The sequence below is a fragment of the Acipenser ruthenus genome, chromosome 34, assembly GCF_902713425.1.
Source record: "Acipenser ruthenus chromosome 34, fAciRut3.2 maternal haplotype, whole genome shotgun sequence".
In the NCBI taxonomy this organism is placed as follows: domain Eukaryota; kingdom Metazoa; phylum Chordata; class Actinopteri; order Acipenseriformes; family Acipenseridae; genus Acipenser; species Acipenser ruthenus.
This window is the reverse complement of record NC_081222.1, coordinates 8055618-8072580: the sequence shown is the minus strand read 5'-3', so window position 1 is coordinate 8072580 and position 16963 is coordinate 8055618. Positions and strand designations below refer to the sequence as shown.

General features: G+C 38.4%; 1 protein-coding gene across 1 annotated transcript in view; it reads right to left on the bottom strand.

The window, feature by feature from the left end:
- Positions 1 to 289: 289 nt before the first annotated feature.
- LOC117965583 (deleted in malignant brain tumors 1 protein-like) overlaps positions 290 to 16963 on the bottom strand; it is a 73922-nt gene continuing 57248 nt past the window's right edge. Inside the window, exons 22-32 of the mRNA XM_059006860.1 lie at positions 16414 to 16591; positions 15935 to 16048; positions 12920 to 13098; positions 11738 to 11908; positions 9922 to 10122; positions 9039 to 9256; positions 8768 to 8834; positions 6929 to 7008; positions 2819 to 2975; positions 1431 to 1526; positions 290 to 590 (exon numbers count right to left, since the gene is read on the bottom strand). Coding sequence (XP_058862843.1) covers positions 561 to 590; positions 1431 to 1526; positions 2819 to 2975; positions 6929 to 7008; positions 8768 to 8834; positions 9039 to 9256; positions 9922 to 10122; positions 11738 to 11908; positions 12920 to 13098; positions 15935 to 16048; positions 16414 to 16591 — 1491 coding nt within the window. The 3' untranslated portion in view covers positions 290 to 560. The remainder of the gene's footprint in view (positions 591 to 1430; positions 1527 to 2818; positions 2976 to 6928; positions 7009 to 8767; positions 8835 to 9038; positions 9257 to 9921; positions 10123 to 11737; positions 11909 to 12919; positions 13099 to 15934; positions 16049 to 16413; positions 16592 to 16963) is intronic.

The window sequence follows — 16963 nt, the reverse complement described above, 5'->3', positions numbered from 1 at the left end:
GTATCTTTCTGCTCAGTCAAATCTTGCCGTTTCTTTCATATGTACCCACTCCCGTTCCATCTGCCTGGGCTTGTCTACTACTCCCTGTGCATGTGCTTTCTCATGCCACATATTATTCTAGTGCCAAACAAAGAACTTCAATTATAATTTGAAATCTTAAATAATTTACTCTCAAGGTGGCGTGGCTGGATTTACAGTTTAAAATAAAGCTAGCTCTTCAACTGTCAAAATGCTTCCACAATTCTGGGAGGTGAAAAGCAATGAAAAAAAAGTATTTGCTTTGTTCATTGTAAAGCCTTTTATTTTCAGTGTTTAACATTTTTACATAAAAAAAAAATCTGGTTTAAAGTTCCAAATCACTGCCAAAAGTACGACTCACAATGTGGCTCACTGAAACCTATAATAACATTCCAGAAATATTTTATAGAAATAAAGAAATGAATTATTAGTACTCAATAAAGAAAATCCTCCTTCAACCCAAAGCTTGCAAATTTGAAAGCATGCAGATCTTCTTTCTTCATTTGCTGTCCTGTTTTCTTTCTTGAGAGCTCAGAGCTGCATCAGTGCACAGACTTTGCATTGGTTTCCTCCTGTAAGAAAACAATAAATGAAGAGTTGTATTGGGGGTGTTTCTGGCCTGCTAATGTCACAAAGTTGGAGGCTGAATAGTCCTTTAAGACCCAACTTGACAAAGTTCTGAGATCAATCAGATACTGTGAACCGGGCAAGCACTGATGGGCTGAATGGCCTCCTCGCGTTCGTACATTTTTCTACGTTCCTACATTTCTGTGTTCCTATGTTGCTATGTTCTTATGTTCTTACTTTACTATGTTCTTATGTTGCTATGTTCTTATGTTCTTACATTGCTATGTTCTTATGTTGCTATGTTCCTATGTTCTTATAACAGTCTTCGGAGTGGATAAGATCACACACAAGGAGTCAAGGATTTTATACAAGACAGTGTTTTTTCTTGTTTTAAGGTCCTGGTTTTTAATTTAAAAAGCCAATCAAGTATTTAAAGATTAACTGAATGCCTTGTTTGTCATGGTGACAGGCTGCTGTGTTATCAATGGACTCTGACGTTTGGTTAGCCAAAGTTTTCGCGTTGATTTGTTTTTTATGAAATAAATAAAATAAAAGCATAAAACAAATAATTAATTTGTAGTATGATACAGATTATGATCACACTAATCTAAACAGGGTCTGGTTTCTATTGGTTGGATAAATAAAAGCCTACTGTATATATTATGAATTTTAACAGAGTATAAAACATTTATTTTTAATATGGTACAACAATTGACTATGATGTAGCCCAAAACCTCTCTCTATCTTGTACCAGCTTATAATACCCTGCATACTCGCTATATAAAATGATGAATATTGAAATGCAGAATATTTGTGGTTCCACTCTATAAGAGTTTGTGTCTCACCTTCAGAGATTCCATTGGAACTGTAGAAGATGAGACGTTGTAGCTGCCTGCCTGCCCGTGGAGGAGGCTGATCCATCTCCTGTACTCCACTCTCACCTGAGGACAAGACAGGAAATACCAGGACAATGGGGGACTGCCAGACTGGACCACATTCAACAGGGGTCCAGTGATAGTCAGTCTTAAAAAACATTGATTTCTCTGCTGTAAAATTCTTAGAGAAATGATGCTGGGGTACCACTGCACTTGAGTCAACTTGAACATTATTTATCTGAAGAGGATCGATTCTGAGTCGTAAGCATGGGACTGAGTGGGTAAGATGGTCAGTTAGTGACCCTTCCCAAGTTGTTGTGCTTTTACTCGTATGTCCTTGTGGCAATGTGCACCGCCCCTGTGTGCATTTGTGTGTTATATGTTGTATGTTGCGTGTGTTAATGTTGGTGTATAGCTATGGCTGCACGGGATATAAATGGGTGTGTGCAGCACGAGTTATTTAAAATGTATAATTGTATTTAGGATGGAACATCACATCACGAGGATGGCACATCACTTCACGTATATTTAAAGTATTTAATATGTGAGCACGAGGTTGCACATAATTAATTCACGTGCTGGGATTCAAGTGAATGATTAATTGGTAATTGATTCCCGGCACAACAGTATATATAGATGCACGTTTTACTCACTCAGGGTTGTGTGTTCGGTGAGTGGAGAATGGGTGTGGAGAAGGAGGTAAATGATAACAAAAAGAATAAGAAGAAGTAGTATTTCACTCACTGTGTTTGTTTGTCTGTTCGTGCACTTCGTGTCTGTTTACTGCTTTATCGTTTTGTTCGTCTATTTATTTTGGCTTAAAGTGCCGTGTCCTGTCTTCTGTTTGTTTAAACCTTTTATTTGTAATAAACCGCTCAACAGAGCTTTCATCATTTCACCTCATCTGTTCTCTGTGTATTCATTTCCTGGTTCTGACGTCACCACTCAGCTAGCCGTGTGACAGTCCTGTTACATGTTGCTTTTATATAAAACCCTGCTAAAGGCCACCACAGCAAAAAGGACACTTCCCAATTAAGGTCTGTTTTACAGTCCTGATCGGTTCTTTCTTATATAATAAAGCCATTTTCAATATGAAGGCCCTGTATTCAGTGTTAAGGCCACCATCAGCAGTACCAAACATATCAATTCACCATGATGTTTTTAAAAAAGAATACTAAAACAAATAACACTGTAATAAAGTTATGCTTTGACTAATGTACCTTCAGCAGTAAGGCCACCCTCTATTAAGGCCTCATTTGTTTGTTCCCTTGACTGGCCTTAATAGCGAGGCAATCCAAGACTGCTCTGCACAATGTGGAACGGTTGGCGACACTAGGATGAGGCAGTGAATTACTTACCTGCTGGTTTAGTATACAGTGCACCAGGAAAATATAGGGGCCCTGCAGGGCGTTGATAATGACAAACACCAGTGTGAAAGTGACTCCTGGAAAGAGTGCAAGCACCCAGCTGCAGCCCATGATGAGGCAATGAACAATGGCTTTGAAAATCCCCAGTCTACAGAAAAAGAAAAACACAGGACAGGCAGGGTTAGAGTTACCTGGTGGGAACTACCATGAGTCTCTTGTTTGTATGGGTTTAAAAAAGGCATTACACATTAATGTCATTTTGTAATTGCTGTTTACATTCCCCTTACTATGTGATGGTGTTTGCAATCATTCGGAGGGTTCTGGGTACTGTTGCTCCAATACTGAGTTACCATGTTTCTCTAAATCTGATACCTGGCTTTGAGCTTGTCTGGAGAATCCTAACAGCCTTCCTCATTCCATTCAAATCAACTGACAATGTGACCTTTCAACTCTGTTGGCCCAGTATATATATATATATATATATATATATATATATATATATATATATATATATATATACTGTGTACATAGAACAGCTGCTCTTCAGTTCTAGCTGCCTCATAGACATATGTAATGTAAGCTAGAGCAGCGCCATCTAGTGCACAGCAGTGTATTGCCAGAAAAGCAAAAGGGAACTTTGGCTGATCTTGAAGTCTATGGCAACTAGAACTGAACAGCATTCAAGACCTATCAGGTGAATTGCAACAAACAAAAATCAGCGTACTAGCTGGGGCTGATCCTGTGGTCAGTGCAGAGGACAGTACTAATGATAGTCTGCAGGATAGATTCACTAGGAGGCTGTGTGATCCAGTGGTTAAAGAAAAGGGCTTGTAACCAAGAGGTCCCTGGTTCAAATCCCACCTCAGCCACTGACTCATTGTGTGACCCTGAGCAAGTCACTTCACCTCCTTGTGCTCCGTCTTTCGGGTGAGACATAGTTGTAAGTGACTCTGCAGCTGATGCATAGTTCACACACCCTAGTCTCTGTAAGTCGCCTTGGATAAAGGCTTCTGCTAAATAAACAAATAATAATAACTTGCAATGATGTGACTAACACTAAAACACCTGTAGTCCCTTTTTAATCTATTACCAATTGAAGAGTAATAGTCATATTAAATTAGAGATTTAGATTGATTACTCGTGTACTTAAAACTACAAATTGGGTAAAACTTTATTCATTACAAAAGGATACTCTCAATACCATTAGATCCAATATATCACAACATGATTGGTAAAGATTTTAAAAAATGGATGTAGGGCATGTCTTATGAATTTCTAGCAGGTTATAAAGCTTAGTCTAATTACAAAAGAGCCACCTATCTTATTAATTATACCATTCTCAAATCTCCAACCAGTCACCATGAGACTTTAACCAGATTGCATTTACTAATATAAAATAAAGCTTCACATGAGTTCCTTAATTAGAAAAAAAGATCATACATTTTGTTAATACTTATAGATATCGAAAGTTGCTGATGTCAAAGTTCCTGTTTCTGTTAACATTTTTTTTTTTTTTCACATTCCGAATGCTTTGTAGATAAATAGCATCTCAATGTTGCAGGTTTAAGAGTTTTGTTTGATAAATAATGTACTGGGGCTTGGTTCGTCCTTGGATCCAGTAAATGTAAATATATGCTGGTTCCTGCAACCGTTACCTCGTGTAGCAAACTAATCTATCCATTTCTAACGGAACTTATTTCACTCACTGAGTCTCCAACTTCGCTCCATGTACATATAAAAAACACCAGAATACGAAGACGAGGTGGGTGGGAAACAATTTGAGATATTAAAAAATGATTGGAGAGTGTACAGGATGTTACTTACCACATCTGGTGGGCTGTGATGTGTAAAATAAACGGGAAACATGACCAGCGTCAAGAACAGACTGTACACATTATTTCCAGAAGTAGTGTTCATAGAATTTCCTAAATAAACCCATATAATAACATGAAGCTAAAATCGATCATTATTATTATTTGTTTATTTAGCAGACGCCTTTATCCAAGGCGACTTACAGAGACTAGGGTGTGTGAACTATGCATCAGCTGCAGAGTCACTTACAATTACGTCTCACCCGAAAGACTGAGCACAAGGAGGTTAAGTGACTTGCTCAGGGTCACACAATGAGTCAGTGGCTGAGGTGGGATTTGAACCGGGGACCTCCTTGTTACAAGCCCTTTTCTTTAACCACTGAACCACACATCCTCATTCACACTACGGTACAGTTCACAAGTCAAGCTACAAATGTAGCCTCTTTTTGTTTCACATTAACTTCTGTTACTATAGGCCGCTAACCTCTCCAAAAACATATGGAAATAATAGAGATATTCCTATATCCCTGGCAACACTGTAGCACGTATTTCATATCGTTGAAAAAAAAAAGTACTGTGGTTTTAATGGTTTTTGTTTGTTTTAATTTAGTCATTCCAAGAGTTAGGAATATTCAATGCAGTGCACTACTTTTATACAGAGAGAAAAGGCTGGGACAGCCACATTACATCATTTTCTTTCCTGAACAGTGAAGAATGTGCAGATATTAGAAAGATGTGCATTTACAGGAATGCTAGAGGTAGATTTTTATTTTAATTTTTTCAAATAATGTTGGCTAAAAAAAATTAAAGTCTGTAAATTTGACAAATGTGCCTTCATAATGTGTAAGTTATTTCGTTAGTATTTGTTTCACATTAGAAAGCTGTTTCAGTTAATGGCGGCTTTGAAGGCGATGCTTGGTATTGCATCAAAGGGAGCTGTAATATATATTAATTTATAAACACACCCGTAATAAAAGAAAACAGATAAAGGGGAAAAAGCAGACTCCATATATATCTTATAATTATACATCATGTGGTTACAGCTGTGGTTTTGCTTAGTAATAGTAGCAGCACAACATGCGATTGTGTAGAAATGGTTTTTTGCATGAACTCCCTAAGGGGAATTCTGGGACTTGTTTGCAGAGCACCTGGACTTTACTTATGGATCACAAGTGGTCCGTGGACTACAGGTTGGGAACCACTGCCCTGGAGGACTGTAAACAAGATTTGAAGTTAGTCCAGTGATTCTTTAGACTAAGAGCTGCACTAACTTGTTACTCATATGATGTGTATTTTCACAGTATTAAACAAAGCATTGAGTTAACATCATTTTGAAAGTGAAATCAATGAAACAGGACATTGACATTTATTTAGGTACCATCTATTGTAATTGCTGATACTTTAAAAAATGAAGAAAAAAAAAAAAACGTGTTGCATGATTAAAAACTTACACTAATTAAATGATTTTTGCAAACAGCCTGCCTGCTGGGTTTCATTGACTAGGACTAAAAAGAAACACACTGTAGTTATAAAATTAGACAACTGCTTGGACGACAATTAGGACTGTTTCTTTCATTTCTGATAACTATTCTTTTCAACTTCAGTTAGTGAATATCTTCACATTGAGTGTTAGTGTAAGGGGAATTTAAGTGACACCTATATCGTATTCTTCAGTGCTGAAAGGATAACTTAGTATTTGAAAACTCTAAAATGTGCCTATTAATTTTCACATGAGTGTTCTATTAAAATTAAACACAAATACAGAATGAAGAAAACGTAAGAAAACACCGCCCCACTCACTGTCGTTATCTATACACCAAGGAGAAATCATCATTATAACCCTGAGATCCGCACTAAAGATGCAGATCAGCTGATCCTGAACTTTGTTCCCTTTGTTTTTTAGTTGCAATCGGTATGGAGGTGGGGATGATCCACAGACAACTGTGCTAGCTAGTATTCAAGTAGAACTACATTCTGAAGTTTATTGCTATTGACCATTCAAGACCAGGTCCTCTGAAAGTCTCTCTCTCTCTCTCTCTCTCTCTCTCTCTCTCTCTCTCTCTCTCTCTCTCTCTCTCTCTCTCTCTCTCTCTCTCTCTCTCTCTCTCTCTCTCTCTCTCTCTCTCTCTCTCTCTCTCTCTCTCTCTCTCTCTCTCTCTCTCTCTCTCTCTCTCTCTCTCTCTCTCTCTCTCTCTCTCTCTCTCTCTCCTTCCTTACACCAATAAAAGGAAATAAAAACGTACCGCAAACTAACAATTCATTTCAGAACCATGGGGTTAGAGATGCTCACCTGGTGTCTTTGACTTTTGACTCGTCACCATTCTGGTCAAGCCTAGTCCAGAGAATTACAGGGAAGAGGATGGTGTTGACCTGCAGGGCACAGACAAAATGAAGTGAGGGAGGAATGTGACGGTCTAGTTACTGATGAAACACGGTCCACAGAAGGCTGAGCTATGGAATAATGCTGTAAACATTCACCCATTGCAGTGTAAAGCTGAACAGCTGCAATGTCAGTCTACCAGGCTGGATCTAAATAAAAGTGGATTGGCAGATTACCATGATATCATTGTGATATACAGATTGTTTCATTTGCATGCCAGGGCTAAGTAAACGCACTAGTGACACAGCATTAGTGAATAATTTAAACAGTAATTCCACATGTCTTACCTGTTACTTGCTCATTACCTACATAGGTCTCGAATCTACACATCTGAAATAAACACGTGTTCCAGCAAACATGCATGTTTATTTATGTGTATTTATTTTAAAACTGGCCACCAGTGTGGAGTAGTGCTTTCATGTGCTGTCAATCCTCCGTTACCCCGAATACTGTAGCTGATGCGTTTAACACAGTGTGGAGTAGTGGTCAGGGCTCTGGACTCTTGACCGGAGGGTCGTGGGTTCAATCTCAGGTGGGGGACACTGCTGCTGTATCAGCAGTTTGTTCTGGGTCATGAAAGCACGCCAGTCAAAAAGGGAAACAGTGGGTTGGTTAATGACTGGATAGAAGCCATTGAAGGGGCGGGGACAATTTCATTTTTCCAGGTGACCAAGGAAGTGCAACACTATCTGAAAGCAAGCCTTGAGATTTATTTAACCTAGTGTAGTACACAGATATGATGTTTTAAATAAAAACACTGGGCCCGATATGTATGCAACATTTTTTTTTAAGCATAGGCCTACACCTCATACTTCATAATTTCTGGAAGTAATTTAGTCCAACGTGTTTTAAATTTGAATATGCACTTATTGTTTGGCTGTAGGTCTTCCGAATATGTTTCAAACCTGACACACATAGAATAGGAATAAAATAAACACAGGAATAAAATATAGGCCTTGTATTATTTAAGAATAACCGTTTTTATTTTTTAGAAACCTTTTACATTTTAAATCAGCATTAAAGTTTATGAAGCAGGGGTGTAGTGGCAAAACAAAGTACTGCAGCCGTCCTAAAAAAAACAAATACTGGTACATTGCAAACAGTTAAAATGATACCTTTTATAAGGGAACCCCTTGCAGTGTCGAAGGAGCCGGGGTTGTAAAGAAACACACACGCCATCGCAGCTTCTGATACACACTTTGAACAAACTTCTACTTCCTATATAGGCTAATCTTTGACTCTGTCTCTGGCGGTCTATCTGTGTATTCTACAAACTCGGGACTGTGCAGTAACCAATGGAACACAGTTACTACACTACGCCACCCCTCATTCAATTTCCTTTGTTTCTGTTTAATATACAGCTATGGCCAAACGTTTTGCATCATCTAGAATTGTAGGATTGAGACGTAATTTTTTTTAAAAAAACCTGTATGAACATAATTTCAGTCTTTTATTTAACATCATGCAATAAAAGAAACTACAAAATGATATTGCAAAAGTCTACCGGAAGCAATAATGTAGCACAGTATTTCATGTTCAATTTAGAAATGTCACATTTTTTAATGTTTTCAGTTTTCCGTTAACTATGTGGAAAACTACAATGGGGAATGTAATTCAATATACTATCGTAAGATTATTACGCAGGTTTCATTCGACTTTATGAAACAAAATTAGTACATTCTATAGGGTGATACAAAGCTTTTGGCCATAGCTCTAGTTTATTATCGTGCCATAAACAGATCTACTTACAGCAATTGTGACACAAACAGGACCAAGAAAACTCCAGGCAAATCCTCTGTGATGGCTCAGCCAGCATCTGAGGAGTGGAAACAACAGTGTAGTGTTTATCTGTAAGGTACCTGCAGTGTGGATAGTATAAAACACCACAGTATGGTACCGCACATATACTATACAAAGAAAATGAGTGAAAACTATTGTTAAACAAAACACTGTATTACTACTGTAGGAGAACTAGGGGCTTTGCTGTGCCAACCAAAGCTGTGGTTGAATTAATACTCACAACATGTCAATCCTGTACCCCTCTGGAAACACTCCAGCAGACACAGCCACGATGACAGCAGGCAGGCCGTACCCAGCCAGCAGCCCCCCTATGCTGCACGGCCTCATCTGCTTCATGTCTCTCACCAGCAGGTAGAGCTGCACTACTTCCAGGCACATCCACACGAAACTGCACAGGAAGAAGTAGTGCAGGAACCCAGCTATGACTGCGCATGGCACCTGGGAAAAGACAGACAGGGGGATCAACACAGCTGAATAACACACAGGATCTGAACACAGCCGCTTCATAATACATGTTATTAATTAAACTACGTGTGAAATAGGGACTAGGGTTATACACTTTATTAGGGTTTGGGTTGGGCCACCGCTGGCCCTGATCACAGCCTTGACACGATGTGGCACAGACTCCACAAGGTGCTGGAAGGTGTCTCCACAAGGTGCTGAAAGTAATATTTCAAGCATCTGGTGCTGAGAGGTAGGCAGAGCATTGTGATGGCAAAAGCATCATTCCATTTTGTACCAAATTAGATCCAATTGGATTGAGATTTGGGGATTGTGATGGCCTTGGAAGATCTCTGAAGTCTTTGTCATGCTCCTCAAAACACTTGGTATCTTCTTGACAGTATTCATCCAACTCCATTGATTATCTTGATCTACACAAGTAAGGGTATACCAGGAGAACATGTCCCACACCAGGGCAGTGCCAAATCCAATTGGGTAGGGTTAGGGTTAGGGTTATGGTTAGGGACTAATTAATATTATTATCCAAAGCGACGTAGAGAGACTAGGGGGTGAACTATGCATTAATAACTGCTGCTGCTAAGTCACCTACAATAGGACCTCAGTTTTACGCTTCATCTGAAAGACGGGTAGATATCACTCACCTCCTCATTGGTTTTGGACACTCCAATTAGAAATAGAAGGTGAGCCATGAAGACACAGACACTCAGGTGCAGATGAAGGGTGGCGCTGACATTGTGAATCGAACAGCAGAATAGGAATGTAACAATGGCAAGGCTGAGGCAGACCAGGGATGCTATCTCTGCAATGTAGACGATCACCAACAATGCATAGTAATCTTGCATCTGAAAATAACAAGAAATGTTTAGGAATCACTACATAGTCTCTTAGGAAGACGAGGGTTTATAGCATGCAACTGGAGCTAGGTTTACCATGCTGTGTCAACTTAAATCACTGGTTTAAAGGGCTTCTAATAGATCTGCCTGCTGACACGCACAAGTCTCTTGATGAATGCAGCAGAATGTAGGAAATGTTAAATATTCAAAATCTTCCATTCCACAATACTTCATTTCATATTATTAGAAAGAAATGTTCCATCAGAAGACTGCAAAGGCAAGACACAATTATTTGATTGATTCATTTTTTTAAAATCTCAGAGCTACTATTAAGAATGTGTGTTCTGTATGTAACCCAATGCAATCCAGTGTAAGCAGAAACATTGTTTTTCCACCCGGGGTTTGCGTGTGCAAGAAGTTTGGTTCTAATGATTGTAAACAGTGGCTGGGTCTATTGCGCTGTCCTGTGTACTACAGTATGCAATGTAGCTGTGTGTCTCCTTCAGCACTAAAATGTATGGTGAAAAAAATAAAAAAAATATGGATATCATAAGTTTATAGATATACACATACATTACGGTTCATGTGTAAAACTGGTAAATGTGTAGATTTACTAGCTTAGCGGTCAATGTATAAATTAACCGGTATATGTGTAGATGAACCAGTTCAGCAGTCAACGTATAAAATAACTAATCTACACATTTACCAGTTAATCTATAGATTTACTGATTTTACACTGTAACATATATGTATATATACACACACACACACACACACACACACACACACACACACTGTTTGAAAGACAACTTGTTTATTACAGCAGCTTGTTTACAGCACAGCTTTTTCCATCCAACTGAAGAAGGACTTGCAGTTTCAGTATTTATTCACATTTTTGTGTACCTACATTACCTTTTTCTTTCTGATTTTGCTCCTTTTGGTACACAGCAGTTTTTCTTTTTCAAATAAATACACACACACATATACTGACTGTGCATTTGAGTCAGACAAGAATGTGTGAGGATGTGCCGCATGATTGGTGTTTCTTATGCAGCTAGTTGGTGCAGCTCCACAGAGATGCCTGGCTGGTAAATTGGATAATTGAATGTGTGTCAATGGGAATCTCTGACAAAGGGAAATTGTTCATTTGCCAGGTGGAGTCAGCGTGGCTTTTGAATCTTTCCTCCAGTATGACAAACAGTATAAAGGATTCCCTGCCAGCGAAGGTAAAGACAAATGGTTCCGGGTTGCTACTGCTACACAGGATGTAGTCAGTGTGGTGTCCCAGCTGCACTCTCATCAGTGCTTTCCTTTTGACTGTCTAGTGAAAGTGATTTGTGGGGAACTATACCGTGCTGGGTCTAAGATTGCTGGCACCCTAGCAATGGCTCTATTGCTACTGAAGATTGTGGAAATGAGTGCCAATAAATCTGACTGGCGTATTGCAATCTCTCTGTGCTCCATCAGCTGATCCCTACCCCTTTACAAAAAAATTATATTTATAAAACTATCTGACAAATGTATCGACTAGATGTCTTTTCTCATTTTTGTAATGGATTCTGGCTAATTGTAGTTTGTCCACAAACTACTGTTTCCTGTTCCTATTCTCACTCAATGTCAATACCTGTGATTCTCTTCTTTCCATTAATACAGTGAAGCTGGAGAGGTGGTCACAGCTGCACACAGTGTGTGTTTGGTTTGAGTAGAACTTTGTGCAGCCTTCAGTGGACCAGGATCCTTCCGTCCCTTCGTATTTCCAGTAGACACACATCACCTCCTCTTCTGCTGTTTTTAACTAGTTAGATATTCAAGAACAGGCACGTTGTTAAACTTCAGACTGTGTCTACATTAAGACAGGGTACAATAATGAAAGCTTCAGTCTATAAAATACAGGTAAGGGGATATTTATGAGAAATGATAAATACAATAATGAAACTGTTTACATAGTGAAATATTCAAATCTAATAATTTATTAATACTAAGACCTTTAAAAAATGAAGAAGTATGTCAGTAACATATGTCTCCCGCCACAACTGTGAATTCAAAATCAGAGCTATCAGTATGATCAATCAATCATATTTTTATATAGCGCCTTTCACGACAGGTCGCCACAAAGTGCTTTACAAAGATAAAAAAAACAATACATATTTAAAAAAACAACAATAAGCAGTAAAAAAGAATAAAAACAAAACAGTAAAATATGTAAAAAAAAAAAGGGGGGGGGGGGTAAAAAATTAGGATATATAAGCTATATTATGAAAACGTATTTTAATCTAGTTTCCCAATATCATCACTTTTGTTTTGTCTGTATTTAACATTAAAAAGTTATTAAACATCCACTTCTTGATGTCAGCAAGGCAGGTACTCAAAATGTTAACAGCAGATACACACAGCCCTGTTTGAGGGACAAGTAAAGCTGAGTGTCATCAGCATAACAGTGGAAACTAACGCCATGTCTACGAATGTCACCCAAGGGTAACATATAAAGAGAAAATAAAATTGGGCCAAGAATTGAACCTTGAGGGACCCCACAAGTAACCAATGCTAAAAAGGAGGCCTCCTCCTCAATCTCTATAAACTGAAACCTGTTTGAGAGATACTACAGATGTGACATGTGATATATGTATAGCAGTATGGCTTCCTCCACCATATCACCTTCGTAGGAGAACCCCAACCTGGGATCATTCGATAGTTCTCTGTGGTGTTGGATTTCATGGGGTATCCACTATCCCACTACACACTGATAAACCAGACTGGAATTGAGTTGTACCCCACCCCCACAGTTTCTCAGCATATGTTCCCCTACCTTATTGTGATAGAAGGTTAAATTGACAGGCACTGAAAGTTTGTGTTTGCTGCCTACAGTAGCAGTAACCACTGGGGAGTTTAACTGGATAGAGCCCTGTGAAGAGTGATTCTGATAGAAGCTTCCATCCAAGACAGACTCCATTCCAGTGTAAGAGACAAACCCAGCTGTTATCTGACCTGTGAAGACAAAGAAGTGAACACCCCAGGAACAGACAGACACCCTTGTATAGCACCAGAATCTGAAACTCAGTAACTTAAACTAAATAGTGACAATACCAGGTTTCATGACGATTAGATAGGCGGTTCACCAGACATTTGGAGAAATCTCCCCGGTGCCCTGTGCACAGCGGGTTACCAGTCAGTTACCTTGGAAATTTTAAATATGCATCAACTACTTTTGTGAAAAATTCCCTGTAGAACTGCCAGGTGGCACGTTTTTCTTTAGAAGCAGCTATTGTGTTCACCATGTAGAGTGTGACAGGAGAGACAGACAGACACGATCAGCACTAAGGGTCATTGTTTGAATAAGGACCCTAAAAAGGTAAGCAGAGAGTCAAAAAAAAAACCTTATATATAATGCTATTTACTCTAAGATAACAAAGCAGGAAACAAAAACATACTTAGTTAATGAAAAAGTACCATGCAGTGGTGGGTGAAACAGCTATATCATTAAAGCCATTACCCTCCACATTATTCTATCATTAGCCATTATCCTCCATATTATTCTATCATTAGCCATTATCCTCCACATTATTATATCATTAGAGCCATTACCTTCCACATTATTATATCATTAGAGCCATTACCCTCCACATTATTCTATCATTAGCCATTACTACAACCCTGTGTTTTTCGCAAATACAAAATAAAACGAAATGTAACATATAAAACGAAATACAACAAAATGCAAATATAAAAAGAAATAACATGGGCTCCCGAGTGGCGCATCCAGTAAAGGCACTCCGCGTGGAGTGCAGGATGCGCCCTAAAGCCTGGAGGTCGCCAGTTCGGGTCCAGGCTATTCCACTGCCGGCCATGGACTGGAGTTCCCAGGGGGCGGCGCACAATTGGCCGAGTGGCGCCCATGGTGGGGAGGGCTTAGCTCGGCCAGGGTGTTCTCGGATCACCGTGCACCACCAACCCCTGTAGACTGACCGGACACCGGCGGGCCTGCCTGCAAGCGGCCCAGAGCTGCGGATGGCTGACGACACGCGTTTCTGAGGACATGTGTGTTCGTCTTTGTCTCTCCATTCAGCACAGGGCTTGCAATGGTGAGCCAGGCTTAAAATTGGACATTTCAAATTGGGGAGAAAATGGGGTAAAACAAACAATTGGAGATTCCAAATTAAAAAAAAATAACATAAAAAATCATTATAAAACAAACAGAGTGACTTTTGTAAATTGTGAGGTTTATACAGAACATACTTTAAATAAATACTTGCAATCGTAGTTGTCAAGGCTCAGCCGTTACCATAGACACGGTCTGAAGGGAAATGGAAGCTCTGACTAGCACTTGCGCAGATGTATAATTTGAATTGAGTCGTTTGGGAATTAAAATTGTGATGGAAGAGAAGAGACGTTTGTTTCTAAAATGTCTAAACCGTGCATAACAATTAAACATGTGTATGCAGCCGACGCTGACAAAATAATGATGTGCAGATTTTACAGCTGTTGGCTGGAATGGGAGTCGAAAGATACTGTCGTTAAGCATCATTATCTTATTGTATTTTTATAGACAGCATGGGCAGTATTTACTGTAAATAGACAGTTAATTAAAAAGAGTGGGGAACTTCACGTTACCGTTACTGCTACTAATGAGAAATTATGGTAACTAAATAATTTTTCTGTGCGAGGTCTGTTTGTCAAAATTGCATGTAGTTAAAACATGATGTATACTATACTATTATTGATATACATCGAATTGAGTTATTTTATTAATGTGTATCTGTAGTAAAACGACATTTGTGAAAGATACAACAAAATAAAGTGACATCATTACCCTTCACATTATTATATCATTAGCCATTACCCTCCACATTATATATATCATTAAAGCCATTACCCTCCACATTATTCTATCATTAAAGCCATTGCCCTCCACATTATTATATCATTAGCCATTACCCTCCACATTATATATATCATTAAAGCCATTACCCTCCACATTATATATATCATTAAAGCCATTGCCCTCCACATTATATATATCAATAAAGCCATTACCCTCCACATTATATATATCATTAAAGCCATTACCCTCCACATTATATATATCAATAAAGCCATTACCCTCCACATTATATATATCAATAAAGCCATTACCCTCCACATTATATATATCATTAAAGCCATTACCCTCCACATTATATATATCAATAAAGCCATTACCCTCCACATTATATATATCAATAAAGCCATTACCCTCCACATTATATATATCATTAAAGCCATTACCCTCCACATTATATATATCATTAAAGCCATTACCCTCCACATTATATATATCATTAAAGCCATTACCCTCCACATTATATATATCAATAAAGCCATTACCCTCCACATTATATATATCAATAAAGCCATTACCCTCCACATTATATATATCAATAAAGCCATTACCCTCCACATTATATATATCATTAAAGCCATTACCCTCCACATTATATATATCAATAAAGCCATTACCCTCCACATTATATATATCATTAAAGCCATTACCCTCCACATTATATATATCATTAAAGCCATTACCCTCCACATTATATATATCAATAAAGCCATTACCCTCCACATTATATATATCATTAAAGCCATTACCCTCCACATTATATATATCAATAAAGCCATTACCCTCCACATTATTATATCATTAGCCATTACCCTCCACATTATATATATATCAATAAAGCCATTACCCTCCACATTATATATATCATTAAAGCCATTACCCTCCACATTATATATATATCATTAAAGCCATTGCCCTCCACATTATTCTATCATTAGTCATTACCTTCCATGTTATTCTGCTGGAGGGAGCTCATGTTTATTTCCAGGATGTTGTTCTTGGACTGTAACATTTCAGATCCAGGGGTGAGGTAGGTCGGTACAATCAGTAGCTCCATATCTAAAAAGAACAGAAAAAGAATCTCCTTGGTTAATGTATACCAGAAAAACCAGACCCGTAAAAAGTCATGATCATTCCTCTATATCTGCCTTTACCTGCAATTGAACTGCATTGAGCATGTCTGGAGAATCCTAAATGCTGGCAATGAACATCCTTCCTCATTCCACTCAAATAATATGACAATGAACTTTAACCCTGCCAGCCTGGTCACACTGTCACATGTTCAGCCCTGGCACTTAGGATTCTACAGACAACACAATAAGCAGCTCAAAGCCAAATAACGGCAGATTTAGAGAATACTGATAATAACTCAATATGAGAGAGACTGAGCCACTCAGAATGATGTGGGATAGTAAGGAAAATACCTAGATTTTGTGTGTTCATGTTTTTCCTTAACAGAGTCTCTGAAGACTCAGTCAAGTGCAGCACTGCCCTCTCTACAATGTCCAGGTATGCTTGAGTTGCAACAGACTTCTCATCCCTGGTCAGGTTATTCCACAAGGAAGTGTCGTTCAGAGCAGAGCTTAAAACACCAGCCACTTGCTGAAAGAAATGGAAGTCAATTAATCACATAAAGCAGCTATAAACTGAATGAAAAGCGGTGAATCAGTTAAAAAAAAAAATCCACTTTTAATAATATAACTGGATTATTTGAACATCAGTTGTATATCCTGCTTAACATGTTTTAATACAATTAATATTCATTCAAAATCCATTGCTGAATACCATTGATAACATAAAATGTATTTAGTAGATATAAAGAATTGCAATACAAGTGTTGACAGCGGCAAGTAGCAAAAATGTACTAAAAATGGCGAGGTTTCAATTCCTGTACTATTGGTTTGTAAGAAGTGTTATACAAACATGTCAGTTTTCAAAGTGATTGACTTTCAGATAGGAAAACAAGCTGTGGAT